Source organism: Podarcis erhardii (assembly GCF_964252035.2).
Source record: "Podarcis erhardii genome assembly, chromosome: 8".
NCBI lineage: Eukaryota > Metazoa > Chordata > Lepidosauria > Squamata > Lacertidae > Podarcis > Podarcis erhardii.
The window spans coordinates 21,052,524-21,068,283 of record NC_138499.1 but is presented as its reverse complement, the minus strand read 5'-3'; the positions used below and the strand labels follow the sequence as shown (position 1 = coordinate 21,068,283).

Sequence of the window (15,760 nt, the reverse complement as noted above, 5' to 3'; positions counted from 1 at the left end):
AATTCTTCCTTAGCGAAGTGAGAGCCAATGTCCCAAACAGCTGCTCCTTAGATCTGACCTGGGCAAGGCAGTCTATTTAATCCAGAGATGGTATCTTTAGGAAGGAAGCTCCTTTACACATTGGCAGACAACTTTAGAGCACACATAAATAAGACAGCCCAAAGGGCAAGTCAACTCTCTGTGCCTCTGAAGGGCAAAATTTGAAAAAGAGAATAAAAAGAAAGAAAAAGAAAAGCTGTTTAGGATATAGCTTTGAAGAGTTATCCCTGGAACTTTCAGAGCTGCATAAAATATTTTCCAAGATCACTGAATGCTCCAAAGGTCAGCAACTGATATACTTCTCAAATTATCAGATAAAATGCACCCAAGTTAAGAGCAGTGTTAGTTTCAAGGGCTGTCAGGAATAACTTCATAATGCATAGTGATTGCCACAAAACCCTACATGCATTTAAAGCTCTACTGCATGGTGACCTTAAAATACTGAGAAACATAAAGTATAAATGTTTGATAGAAGTCTCCACCACCTGCTCTTTCACCCTATAAGAATGTTGTTATTTAAGCAGCTCTGAAACCCATTTTCTATATAGAAACCTTGAAAAGCTGTACTGGGGGAGTAGATTTGAAGATAAATAAAGGTTGCAGCACTCATCTCGCTTTACTGGCTGAGGGAGCCGGCATACAGCTTTCAGGTCATGTGGCCAGCATGACTAAGCCACTTCTGGCGAACCAGTGCAGCGTACAGAAACACCATTTACCTTCCCGCCAGAGCAGTACCTATTTATCTACTTGCACTTTAACGTGCTTTTGAACTGCTAGGTGGGCAGGAACAGGGACTGAGGAATGGGAGCTCACCCAGTTGCAGGGATTCGAACCACCGACCTTCTGATTGGCAAGCCCTAGGCTCTGTGGTTTAACCCACAGCGCCACCCATGTCCCTATTTGAAGATAAGTAGTGGTGAAGAAGGAAGGCAGGAAAAAATAAATATAGATCAGGTAAATATTGAAACAGACAGGAGAGAATACTGTAAAACTTTGGAACAGTGCAATTTTAAAATGTCCTACTAACTAATAACTCCGCATGTTTGTTATCAGATTTGTTGCCCAACTTGTGTCTGTTTTGGAGAGGATCTAGTTAGAAACTGAAACAAGCATCACTATTAATCTGGAGCAATTATGAGCGTTTTGCAGAATTGACCTTCCCCAGGGCCCAGTATTTTTGCAAAGCTGCTGCTGCTGGCTGCAATCCAGAATTTCAGGTAGGCTATCCTATTTGTTGCAGCAAGTAAGAAGCACTGTGCAAGAACAAGCAAGCTTTCCCCAACACTGCAGAAAAACAGATAGATCTTTACTTGTATGGAGCTCCATGAGTGTGTGTGTGTGTGTGGGTGTTCTAGGTGTGTTACTGCATCTAGAAAGGTGCCAAAAATTAGGTGCACCAGCCCTAACAGCCACTGGTTGGGTTGATGGAGGAGTCTGTTAGCATCTAAATGCACATACAGCTGTAGTCTGCATGCAACCCAAAGACACAACGACAACTTCCTCTGCTTCTACCCATCCTGTGGAACGCAAATCACTTTCCAAGAAACTCACACCAATCTAGGAATGGGGTAAAAGTCAATCCTTGCTCCCAGGGTTTAAACCAAAATAAGAGATGGGGACCTGTAGACTGTAAGCTCATTGAGAGCAGGGACCTGTGTAATGCTGAAAGACAGCAAGCATCTTACATATAGTAGTGATCACGCTTGCACCAGGAAGTGAACTTCTTTCGTTTCGCTTTTACTTAGTGTCAGATCACCAACATCCATAGAGGTAAACACCAGGTCCAAGGCATGTCCACGGCTATGGGTTGGGCCAGACTTATTCAGGGACAGCCCCATGGAGGCCATGCTTTACACGAAGTCCCGAGCAGCCCCTTGTAAGGTCGTGTCGGCATGGATGTTAAAATCCCCTAGGTCAATTAAACTAGGTGTCTCCAGGAGAACATCCGCCACGACCTGAAGCAGCTCGGGCAGGGAATCCTTGGTGCAGCGGAGAGGTCGGTACACCAAAAGGAATCCTGTACTGCCCCTATTGCCCAACTTCCAGAACATGCACTCGGAAAACTTAATGGATCCAAATGGTTTCCAGAGAGTGGTTGGGGATGATTTATCCCATGTTGACTACTGCAATGCGCTCTACGTGGGGCTACCTTTGAAGGTGACCCGGAAACTACAACTAATCCAGAATGCAGCAGCTAAACTGGTGACTGGGAGTGGCCACCGAGACCATATAACACCAGTCTTGAAAGACCTACATTGGCTCCCAGTACGTTTCTGAGCACAATTCAAAGTGTTGGTGCTGGCCTTTAAAGCCCTAAATGGCCTCGGTTCAGTATATCTGAAGGAGCGTCTCCACCCCCATCGTTCTACCTGGACACTGAGGTCCAGCACCGAGGGCCTTCTTGCGGTTCCCTCACTGCGAGAAGTCAAGTTACAGGGAACCAGGCAGAGGGTCTTCTCGGTAGTGGCGCCCGCCCTGTGGAACGCCCTCCCATCAGATGTCAAAGCGATAAACAATTACCTTATCAGAGCTTGCAGGGCAGCAGCTGAAGAAGGAGGAAAAAGGTGTTTCTTGTGTGTGTGTTTCTTGTGGCTGATTAGCTGCTCTCCCTGTGCAAAGGTCAGAGGGGGCAGGGTTTCTGTTGAGGCAGGTGATTAGCTGTGGGAGGAGCTTATCAGAGCTTGCAGGGCAGCAGCTGAAGAAGGAGGAAAAAGGTGTTTCTTGTGTGTGTACTTCTTGTGGCTGATTAGCTTGCAGGGCAGCGGCGCGCGCAGTTTGATCCATCTTTACATTTAGGGGAGCTAGTCTCAAACGTTTGTTGGGGGAGACCTAGGGGGTTTTTTTTTGGGGGGGGGAGTTATTTGTCCTGTCTGCACGCTTCTTATGATGGAGGACCGCTGTAGCCACCCCCAACGACATGTTCTCAAGATGGAGAGTGAGGGAACAGCTGCAGTCGCCTGCAGTTCCTGCACAATGTTTGCCATCTTGCCAAAGGTTGCAGGCAGCCTTACCTGCAGCAATTGCATGTTGATTGCCCTCTTAAAAGACAAAGTCCAGCAACTGGAGGAACGTGTAGCTATGCTCCAAAGAATTAGAGAGCTGGAGCTCTTCTTGGAAGCAACAGAGCACACCGTCTCCACCAAGGAGGAGACAGGGGACTCCCCTGAGAAGGAGGCTAGTTCACCAACACAGGAGCCAGATATATGGAGAAACGTGACTCAAAGAAGTAGGAAGCCCAGGGTTCACTCTGATTGTTTAGAAATACACAATCGCTTTGAGGTCCTCTCCCCTAGCATGGAAGACGAAGAGCAGACTCCATTTGAGGATCTCTCCCTCGTTACAGTCGATCAGGTATATGAAGACGAGCAGCAAAGTCAGTCCTCAGGGAATGTGCAGGCGACCTTGGAACGGACAGCTCATGGAAGAACCCCGACCAAACCTAAGAGGAGGCGTGTAGTGGTGATAGGGGATTCCCTACTGAGGGGAACAGAAGCAGTGATCTGTGGGCCTGACAAGATGTCTCGGGAAGTGTGCTGTCTCCCCGGTGCTAAGATCCAAGATGTAACTGAACGACTGCAAGGAATCATAAAACCCACTGACAAATACCCCTTTCTCTTGGTTCATGTGGGAACCAATGACACTGCAAGCAATAGCCTCCAGAAGATCAAAAGAGACTATGAGGCTCTGGGCAGGAAATTGAAGCAATTAAATGCACAAATTGTCATCTCATCTGTCCTCCCAGTTGAATGACGTGGCCCAGGGAGAGAGGGAAAAATAGTGGAAGTGAACAGCTGGCTTCGCAAATGGTGTAAACAGGAACGGTTTGGATTCTTGGATCACGGACTGCAGTTTCTTGAAGATGGACTTCTGGCAAGCGATGGGCTGCACCTCACAACGGTTGGGAGGAATGTTTTTGCCAAAAATCTCAGAAACCTCATCAGGAGGGCTTTAAACTGACTAACGTGGGGGAGGGAGACAGTGCTCCTGAAGGTAGGAGTCTATCAATTGATGAAGATGATCATCCAAATGTCATAGACCAAATGGAGCAAACAGCACACAGACCTAGTGGTGGGAGGAAAAAATCCTTAAATAAGCCAGCACGTGTAGACACAAAGTCAGAAAAGCTAAAGCACAGAATGAACTCAGGCTTGCTAGAGAGGTTAAAAGCAACAAAAAAGGCTTTTATGGGTATGTTCGTAGCAAAAGGAAGAAGAAAGAAACAGTGGGGTCACTCAGAGGAAAAGATGGTGAAATGCAAACAGGGGACACAGAAAGGGCTGAACTCCTCAATGCCTTCTTTGCCTCAGTCTTCTCCAATGAAGAAAACAATGCCCGACCTGAAGAATTTGGAGCAAATGATTCAGCAGAGGAAACACAGCCCAGAATAACTAAGGAGATAGTACAAGAATACTTGGCTAGTTTAGATGTATTCAAGTCTCCAGGGCCAGATGAACTGCATCCAAGAGTATTAAAAGAACTGGCAGATGTGATCTCAGAACCACTGGCAGTCATCTTTGAGAATTCCTGGAGAACAGGCGAAGTCCCGGCAGACTGGAGGAGGGCAAATGTTGTCCCTATTTTCAAAAAAGGGAAAAGAGAGGACCCAAATAATTACCGCCCAGTCAGTCTGACATCAATACCAGGGAAGATTCTGGAGCAGATCATTAAGCAAACAGTCTGTGAGCACCTAGAAAGGAATACTGTGATCACCAATAGTCAGCATGGATTTCTGAAAAATAAGTCATGTCAGACTAACCTGATCTCGGTTTTTGACAGAATTACAAGCCTGGAAGATGAAGGGAACGCAGTGGATGTAGCCTACCTTGATTTCAGCAAGGCATTTGACAAGGTGCCCCACGATATTCTTGTAAAGAAGCTGGTAAAATGAGGACTTGACTATGCTACCACTCAGTGGATTTGTAACTGGCTGGCTGACCAAACCCCAAGGGTGCTCATCAATGGTTCCTCTTCATCCTGGAGAAGAGTGACTAGTGGGGTGCCACAGGGTTCTGTCTTGGGCCCGGTCTTATTCAACATCTTTATCAACGACTTGGATGATGGACTCAAGGGCATCCTGATCAAATTTGCAGATGACACCAAACTGGGAGGGGTGGCTAACACCCCAGAGGACAGGATCACACTTCAAAACGACCTTGACAGATTAGAGAACTGGGCCAAAACAAACAAGATGAATTTTAATAGGGAGAAATGTAAAGTATTGCACTTGGGCAAAAAAAATGAGAGGCACAAATACAAGATGGGTGACACCTGGCTTGAGAGCAGTACATGTGAAAAGGATCTAGGAGTCTTGGTTGACCACAAACTTCACATGAGCCAACAGTGTGACGCGGCAGCTAAAAAAGCCAATGCAATTCGGGGCTGCATCAATAGGAGTATTGCATCTAGATCAAGGGAAGTAATAGTGCCACTGTATTCTGCTCTGGTCAGACCTCACCTGGAGTACTGTGTCCAGTTCTGGGCACCACAGTTCAAGAAGGACACTGACAAACTGGAACGTGTCCAGAGGAGGGCAACCAAAATGGTCAAAGGCCTGGAAACGATGCCTTATGAGGAACGGCTAAGGGAGCTGGGCATGTTTAGCCTGGAGAAGAGGAGGTTAAGGGGTAATATGATAGCCATGTTCAAATATATAAAAGGATGTCACATAGAGGAGGGAGAAAGGTTGTTTTCTGCTGCTCCAGAGAAGCGGACACGGAGCAATGGTTCCAAACTACAAGAAAAAAGATTCCACCTAAACATTAGGAAGAACTTCCTGACAGTAAGAGCTGTTCGACAGTGGAATTTGCTGCCAAGGACTGTGGTGGAGTCTCCTTCTTTGGAGGTCTTTAAGCAGAGGCTTGACAACCATATGTCAGGAGTGCTCTGATGGTGTTTCCTGCTTGGCAGGGGGTTGGACTCGATGGCCCTTGTGGTCTCTTCCAACTCTATGATTCTATGATTCTATGATTCTACCTGACATTCAGAAGACATCTTAAGGCAGCCCTGTTCAGGGAAGTTTTTAATGTGTGATTTTAGTGTATTTTTTGTTTCTGTGGCAGCCGCCCAGAGTGGCTGGGGGAACCCAACCAGATGGGCGGGGTACAAATAAATTATTATTATTATTATTATTATTATTATTATTATTATTATTATTACTCATTGTTGCAATATAGAACTGCACACAAAACCATTCAATGTAAATAAGAGTGGGACGAGATCAATGCATAGGTTTAAATATTTCCCAATTAAAAGCTGTAATCTTGTCCAACTAAACCCAGGCAAAATAGACTTTTTTTTGGCAAGAGGATTCGTAAGGATGTCTTTGTCTCAAGCTTTGTTGAAAACCTTTGTATGCTTCCTTAGAAATCATCATATGGCACAGCTCTCTTAAAATACACTACGAGAATCAAGGTGGCGAATAGCATGTTTGAATGTTCTCTCAAAAACCATAACATTAAGCATGTATGTATGTATGTATGTATGTATGTATGTATGAACCTTGCAACTCAAGAGTTTTCATAGTCTTCAGCCTTGTCAGCAATGTCTCATGATCCCTTGGTTGTTAGGTATGGCATCTGGGAGCTACGAGAGAGCAAAGCGCCCACTAGCAGGAGTTTAAAAATAGAACGAAGAAGACACCATCTGCTAAAGGTGAGTGACCCCACAACAGTGGCAAATTTCAATGTGTAAACCTCCCTCCCCTGCCACAATGGGATAAACCTTCCCCTGCTTCATTGCTTATGAACAGGGCCACAAAATGCAGAGGGCCCTCTCTAGGTGTACCCATTGTTTTGTCTTATCTTCTAGTATATATGGGATAATATGGCATATTTGGTTGGCAATGTAATATGCTTCTATGTTGGGGATTCCCCATCCTCCTTCTGAGGTGGGGAGGTGCAGGTATTTGGGGCTTATTCTTGGCCACCAACAGCATACAAATCAATATGGCTAACCTGATCCAAAACACCCACCCACCCCACTCACACATGAAAGCAAAGATCACCACAGCCAATCACAAACAAACAACCACACCCTAGGCCAACCCCAACCTCTCTCACCACCAAAGAAACACAAATGAACAGCACGAGCAACGCTGACACCAAACCCTACATACATTAAGCAAAATAGAAACATCGGCACCCAACCCCACCCCCACCCATCTTCCCCCCCCTCCACCCCTAATGTCTCAACAAATGAAACTGATTTGTAAAAATGTTACATGGAAAAAATACGAGAGATATTACACATACTTCTTTAAGACAAGAAAATCTTTAATTAAAAAAAAAAATGCAGAGGGCCATTTTGGTCCAGCCAGTAGACCCACATCCAAATGCACGTCCACACCAGCAACAGATGTGCAAGAAGATGCTGACTGTCATCTGCAGATATCCCTTGTTGGACCCTAGCAGCTCATACATACACCATTTATTCATCACATTAGCAGTTGCCTCTACTTGTCCTCTGCATTTGATTAGTAAAATATACACTGGTGCTTTAGGGATAGTGAGTTCTCCCAGGGAGAATGTCAGGGACAAGCCTAGAGACAAGTCTGATGACTGATAGTTTTCTATGATTTAGTGTGACCGCAAAGCGCCGACCTACCACTGTTATTAATGAAAATAAATAATTCGGGGCTGGATGGCCCATTGTGACAAGGCTCTCCATCAAAGCCTGGGAAACATTTTGAGAAACTAAAGAAATGTGATGATGCCCCTCCCCCAAAGCAAGATAGCCTGCTTCTCTTTTCTAATGGCCCTTTGATGCTTCCACTTGCGTGTATTTATTTTATCATTGCCAAATAAGTAATCTCTCAATTCTGACCAATCCTTAGCATTTCTACGCTGGGGATCTATTGACTTTTGTTGTGGGCACTTGGAATATCTCTGTGGGTTACCAGAATGTGGATGAATAAAGCTCTTAACGAAATTCAGCCACATGAATAGGAGAAAGATGTTTTTAATGCCCAAAGCAGCCAACTATTTTTATTTTTGGACACAAAGTGCATTGCTTTTGAGACAATTTTCATTGCTAAATAAAATCCCGCTTCCAGCCTGACTCTGTTCTTGGCCGCAGGTGTAAGAATCCCAAAACAGAATGTAGGGAAGTTGAATTTCTCACCCACTCACAGCGACTGCTTGTAACCACAATTGGTTCTGCTGTGGGTAAATTCCTTCCCAGACCCTGGGCAATACTGCTCTGTCATACAAGGAGCATTTTAGCCCAGGGGCAGACACACGCTTTGCATTAAAAAAAAAGTGCCTGGTTCTGTGTCTAACATTTCCAGCTTAAAGGACTAAGTGATGAAAAAACTGGCTGTGTAGCCAGTTTGGTCAAAGCTCAAGTACTGACCCAAATCCGCCTGATTTGGGTGTATCAGGGCTTCAGCCAGATCAGATTGAGACTACACTGGCTTGACCAACCAAGAGCAACCCACGGCATTTTAAAATCTGTCTCATGGCTTTCCCTCATCACCAGCCACAAGTTTCCCAAAACACTACTTCCCCTGGTCATTCTGGCTTAGAGACAAAGTGGGTGGCTAACCAACCATAAGGATGGGAGGATCTGTCAATTTCACTTCTCTCCATTTCTCATCAACCCAATCTTAAATACAGTTCTCCACATTTTCCAGCAATTTATCCCTATATCTATATAAATCCGCATGAAATTTCACCAGCATTGTAATGTGAATGTCTTCAAATTTTAAATGCTGTTTTGAGTACTGTAATGCACACATTTCATAAGCAATTTCCTCTAATAGAAAATAGACTTTTTATGTTCTTTTCAATAATATCTTCATTTTTATGCATGTTTGCTAAAGGATGTTTGTTTGGGGAGGGACTATGAATTTCAAAGGAAAGATGTGTTTCAATTTGCATATTGTTTTGGAAAGTGTGAATCTGATATATTCATCTTTAAATGCATACCGAATCTAATTTCTCCTCCCTTCCTAGTTGGGTGACACTGAAAAGAGGTGCATTGAATAGCACCAACTAGCATCATCCAACATCTCTCTCGTTTTTGAGATGGAGAGGAGGCTATCATAACTGAATGAACTAAAGTCTGTGCATTTGGTTTTTTCTCTGTACAAAATAATCAGAAAAGTGTTTCATGGACACTGCCAAGAAGAGATTTGGCTTATTGCCACATCTTAAATCTCAGTAATGCTTAGAAAAACTATAAATCTCAGCTGATATTGTAACTAAGGATTCTATCCCAGCAAGCACTGGTCGAACGTGGAGTTGGAGAATTTCTTACTGGATTCAGTTGCTTCCCATACAATTGTTCTGAACCAGGCAGAGGGCCTTCTCGGTAGTTGCTCCCACCCTGTGGAACGCCCTCCCATCGGATAAGGAAATAAACAACTATCTGACTTTTGTAAGACATCCGAAGGCAGCCCTGTATCAACAAATTTTTAATGCCTAATGTTTTACAAAAAAAAAATATGTGCTATAAGCTGCCCAGAGTGGCTGGGGAAACCCAGTCAGATGGGTGGAATATAAATAAAATATAACAATAATAATTTAATAATAATAATAATAATAATAATAATAATAATAATAATAATAATTCAGAGAGTATTCAGGTTGGTTCATTTTGGGGTGGGGAGAAAAAGTGGGAAAAAGAGAAGGAGGGGGAGTCAGATATCAGAAAAAAGTGAGAAGGGAATAGCAAAAGGAGAGAAAATGAATCACATCCACCCTGGGCATGTGATCTACAACACCTTGCAACTGCAGAAATCCATACACAGATTTCCTACTCCTTTAGAAACCAACTACTCAGGGAAAAACATTGATGTTCAGAGTACCTTTTAATTGAAGTGTAACTGCAAGGATAATTTCATGTGCAACTTCATGGTTAGTTCTGTTAGCCAACTAGCCAAGACTGGACAAGTGGAGGTATTGCTTAGCAACCAGCCAGAGCAGCATGATGTTTGTTGAGGTAGCACATGGCCTCACTGGCTATGTAGTACTGAGTGAGTTTTCCTCTGTATGTTTGATTGAATGCCTCCCTGCTGTCTACAAGGCCTGAAGTCAGAAAGATAAAGCCTCTATTTCTCCTCATATTATACAATGTTCTGTACAGTTTCTCTAGTAAAGCATTTTGGGATTTCTCTTCTCTCTGAACTCCATCTGCGTTACTTAAGTGGCTTTTCAGTTTGTTTGTTTGTTTGTTTGTTTGTTTGTTTATTGAAGAATTTATAAAGGAGCTGCCAACCAATGTTTCTGAAGAGGTGCTCAGTAAAGAGATCAGAAAACAGAACGTTTAAGAGAAATAAATACATACACAACAATTTGAGCGCAAATCTAAAAATAAAAATAAAACTCCACAAATTCAGCATACATTATGAAATGGCCAAGTCACACTGCTCAGAAGGCCTTTTTTAAAAGATAAGTTGGACCATGGTTCTCTATGATATGGCACTTATCATTCTTAGTTGCTAACTGATGGTTAGGACTGAGCTACACATGGAGCAAAACCAGGTGGGAATGAGATGGTAGAATGGATTGTACCACCTCAGACTGCGAGTGGGGATAACACTTTCAACAGCTGCTGTATGCAAAACAATGACAACCTGCTCATCTCCCTGCTTGCAGAAAGCAAGCACTGAAGGATAATGGCTCAGTTAGCACTTTTCACTGCATTGCCAACTTGTACTTGGAGCTTGAGATGAAACCTGCCTTCCTCCATCTTTTTTCAGAATCGTAGCACTGTGAAATTAACTCTCAGCACCCTTAACAAACTACAGTTCCCAGGATTCTTTGTGGGGAGTCATGAGTGTTTAAAGTGGCATGATACTGCTTTAAATGTATAGTTGCAGATGTGGCCTGAGAAAGGCAATATATGAACAGGACAGAAACAAACAGGCAAGATAGGATCTTGAGAATGACAACAGAAAAGACATTCTGTCTGCCTAAATTCAGGAAACATCAACATTGTAAGGCTATCATATATGCTGAGCCATCATCTTCCATACACAACACCCTTAACAGACTAAAGTGGTCTACGGTCAGAAAATAGGTACAACATGCGATCAGGCATCCCAAGCGTATATGGAGAGGTTTATGAAAACATATTCAAATTACTCAGTCATGAAAACTCTGCCACATGGTAAGAAGAACAGAGAACATTCCCCTGAATTATCTTCCAATCTGATTCATGGGGGATCGGCTTAACAGACCCATTTTTAATTTAGATTTTGGCTGATTACAGAAACTACCGCCAGTGGTTTCTCTTTAACAAGGTTATGCTTTTAACTGTTGGGTATTGAATGCCAAACACTTTTGCTAGAAACGGTTTTCAGAGCGTTTTTGTTTTTTTAAAAATGCTGGCCGCATTATGACGATGTGCAACTTCATCCACCTACAGCAATCTCAAGCAGTGTGTTGAGAGAGGGCTAAATGGATACCATACATACATCTGCACAGTTGTGAAACTATTTGTACTTCTATTGGTACCATACATTCGCTCAGCATGGGAAAAAAATCCTGAATAGTTGCCAAGCTAAAAATGTCAGTTATTCTTTGACAATGTTTAAACACTGAAATTACAACCTAAGCATTTCAATGCTGCATGACAGCCAGTTATTGCAAGGAATAAAAACCAGTAAGCAGTCTGTTTGATGCTGTTAGAACAAACATGGCAGATGCGCAGCCCAGGGTTAAATAACGAAGGAAGATACCCTTGTTAAAACAAATCCTTCAAGGGGAAAGTGCTAAATAGGCTTCCCAAACCATCACCTTCTGGTAGTTTCGGCAAAAGAGCCCCTCATTGCTAAATTGGGTCTTCCTCCAGCCAATCACTTCCACACCAACCGTGAATATGCAAATGTCATTGGACAATGCAGAAACTCAGACAAGGCAATCCTCAGGAAGATTTAAACTGACAGTTCATTTTAAGAGGGGTTTAAAAATATTTATTTTGTTTCCCAAAATCTGCTGCCTTTCGCTTTTTGTTAAAGAAAGACCAGGCTACATTTCTTCCAGATTAGCTAAACTAAGACCCTCGCAATGTCAACTTCCTCGTTAAACAATGCATACTACAATCCTTTCTTACATTGCCAGTCTGCCTTCCAAAGTGTACAAGACTGTGTTTGGGATATGTTCTAATAGAAGTAATATGTTCTGACGTGCTCTAATGCCGAACAGTTTTAATGAATGTGATACATTACAGGAAAGGCTCAGGAACCTACATAGACACAAGCACTGTGAATATAAATATATATCTTCCCAGATTCTTAAAGCAGTTCTAATGCTGCACTTGGGTCATAGCCATGGGACTAGTAATATTTCTCATTTACCCTGTCTGTGGCAATATATTGCTCAAACAGAAATTTATTTGAACAGACGGGATTTGGGGAGAGGGAATTAGGGGGCATAAACCTCAGCTTTGGAACTGTAAATATAGTCTTTGCTATAAAAAAGGAGGAATTACAATATAAACAGCCCACATTGACACCAACAATGCAGCAAATGGATATTATAATGGAGCCCAATAGAAGTGAGTCATTTGCACTACCAGCTATAATGCTGGGAAGCAGGCTATTTTGTTTTGTGAAATAGTGACACAGAAAGAGATGTGACCTTTGTTTGTTTGCTGCTTTGAAAGAACCCATCAGGAAACCTTTTGCCTAATTTCAAAATTCCAATAACCACTGAAGGGTGCTCTCCCTAGACATACCACTTAGGTGATGAGTCAGCCAGTGGCTATCTTCTCTTAGAGCCTGGAGGCCAACTGCAATTCAGAAGTAGGTTTTTTCCCTCCCTTACTTCCCCCTCTCTCGCCCCCCCGCCCCTTGTGCAGATTGCAAATAAAACAGTGGGCTTAGTTCAGTCCCTAGTGGTCAAATGCAGAACACGGAACAACATCCTAGATGCCTTCTAGCAGAGCAGCTCTTTCCACAAGAGAAGCAATGACACGTGAACACAGAGGATTTGTGAATGCACACACTTCTCTCCTGCATAAGGTTTGCTTGAATAGAACAAGTGTTTATTATAAAAGTGTTCCTCTACTTTAAGTCTCATCTCAATGAAGTTGGAGGCACAGGCTGAAATTCTACAAACCTTTAACTAGGAGGAATTCCCAATGCATTGGATTAGTCTTATCTCTAGGGAAATGCACTTGGAATTGTGATGCATGGAAGCCACTTGGGGCCCTCCCAAGCTATTCTTCAGGTTAAAATGCAACATTAAACCAGTATAACTGCAGTAGCAGCACATTCATAAGTCTAAATGAGGCAAATCTTCTCCAGAAAGCTTTAAAGCTGCAATTCTATGCACCATTATGTAGGAGTAAATCCAACTGAAAACAGTGGGTCTTACTTCTGAGTCGAGGTGCATAGGATTGTAGTGCAGGATTGTGCTCATGAAATCCACCTGTCCAGGTGATTATCACTGTTGCGATATAATGAACCACATTTAGTGACCATTTAGTATAATTAAGGAATGGATTGTGCATAGAATGTAGAAAGGCAGCCTCAGAATATTCAGGCACAGAGAATGGCCAAAAAGTTTTCAAATCACTAGTTAGGTGATGTATTGGGATGTGTGGTTCAAAGCTGCTTTTCAGATGACAATCCAGTGTAAACAAAAACAGCAAACCCTTTACCTAGCCACAGTTCTACTAAGGTGCATGCATGTCTCATCTAAAACTTCCAGCATAATTCTTCTGACTAAGCACATTTATAACATTACTGACTTGTATCAACTTTTTCTTAGCTGAACCAAAATAAGGAAGGAGTCCAGTGGTTTATTGATGCGGCACAATGGAGTGAACGATTACCGTAATTACCCTTAAACCAATCATCAGTTATCCCCTGGAATAAATTTCAACTTGATATTGATATAAGATGCAAGCTGTTTTATTTTTATGAGGGTTAAAAAAGAAAAAATCTTTACAGTTCTCTTTATAGATCCATAATGCTTAATCTCTTACCTAACCAACTGGCAATACTTATTTCCATGAGCACCAAGATTATGCTTAAAATGTTGCATGCAGTTTATTTTTTAAGAGCCTGTTTTAGCTTGTCAACAGGTTAGCTGATCATAAGCTACCAGCACATGATATAAAATGTATTCCTTCAGAAGTTCCTAACGGATTATTATAAGCCTCAGCTTTTATGTTCAGAAAATAAGAGATATAATTTTTGTTTTGTTTTAGGATTGGGGAAAAGCTTTATTTGCTTTATTCCACAACAGAGAGGATGCTGTCACAGTTTTGTCAGCAAGTACGCAATGTTCGCCCGGCCAATATAACATCTCAATCAGAATAGCATGTACAACTTGAGCAAGAATGTACAACTTGAGCAAGGTGTGCGAGGAATCGAAAAAAATGGAGTGCTTACCTTTTGCAGCCACTGAGTGTAGTTTTCCATCACATGCTCCAAGCGCTGCAGTTTCTGGGACGAGAAATCCTGCTCCATGTGGGGGGCATCCCTTTGGAGAGCGTTAGCGTTGTATTGGTCGGTGGTGCTTTCACGACAGTTCCCATCCTGTTCTGGAAGGATGAACGTGTAGGTGCACTGGCCATGCTGAATCCGGTTATATCTTCTGGCACTGGACTCTGGACCCCGACGTGGATTGCTGCAGCCTAGGTGAGTCAGAAGTGTAGCAAGGAAAGCAAGCTGAAGGAATATGGTCATGTTACTGTCCCTTTCCTTTCCTGCTCTTAGAGACAATTTTGACCCAACCCCTTTCCTTCCTTCCTTCCTTCCTTTTCTTTTCTTTTTTTCTAAAAAAAAAAAATGCTTTACCTTGTCTTTTGAAATCCCTTTGGGGGATCAGAGAAGGTAAAGAAAAGTGAAGAAGATTCAGATAATAAATGGTGACTTAAAAAAAACCAACAACAACAACAGTGACTAAGTGCACCAGAGCTGATTGCTTCCTTAGCTGGAGTTTGAGCAATTTATTGCATAGTAGCCGGGATTTATCGTTTCCTCTCTGTTACACTTCAGCATGCAGCCTCTTTGAGTCAGCTGCCCAGGCATAGCCCCAGCCTCTTTCTCCTACCCTCGCTGCGGCTGAACTGCTATTTTCTCGGAGACCTCGGCGTGTTTTATTAAGGTTGTACATTCAAGCCAAGTTGGAAGCCGGCAGCCTTTCACAAGATGACTTGAGTGGAATGTGTGTGAGTGAGTGTGTCCCTGTGCGAAGGGATGCCTGATGGGTTCGGCAAAGGAGGATCATCTTACACTCTGGCTCGAAGCATGACCTCAAACATGCACGCCTGCTCAGCTCCCTCTGCACAGAAAACAGCTAAGAGCCTTTTGACAAAGTTTAACGAGTCGAACAGTCCACCTTAATAGACTTCCCATGTTCAAACTGAACTATTTAAATGGACTTGCAGGGTCCAGGCTTGCTGTAATCCCCCCCCTCCAGTAAACATTAACACACAGACCGCCGCACATGGAAAATATCTGCTCTCGTATAATGGGTATGTGACCGAGCGACTCTCAGGGAATGCTAAATCGGAGAGTAGGTTGCGATTCTTGTCAAACGATTGGGGTAGAAAGCAGGCATGATAACAGAACAGAGACCAATTTCATTTCTTTCATCAAAACACAGAATCATTTCTGCATCGGAGAGATGATTAAAGCAAAAGCAAACAGTTTGGGAAATGTAACTCACCAGATTATTTCTTTGCATGTCGATTCAAGATTGAAAAGATTGTTTGCATATATAATGTGGAAGAGGGAAGCAATGATGCTAGTTTCTCTCCCCCCCCC

General features: G+C 42.9%; 1 protein-coding gene across 1 annotated transcript in view; it reads right to left on the bottom strand.

Moving 5' to 3' along the window:
- The window catches only part of ANGPT1 (angiopoietin 1), a 145,878-nt gene extending 130,658 nt beyond the window's left edge, over nt 1-15,220 (bottom strand). Inside the window, exon 1 of the mRNA XM_081874436.1 lies at nt 14,381-15,220. Coding sequence (XP_081730562.1) covers nt 14,381-14,677 — 297 coding nt within the window. The 5' untranslated portion in view covers nt 14,678-15,220. The remainder of the gene's footprint in view (nt 1-14,380) is intronic.
- Nucleotides 15,221-15,760: the final 540 nt, after the last annotated feature.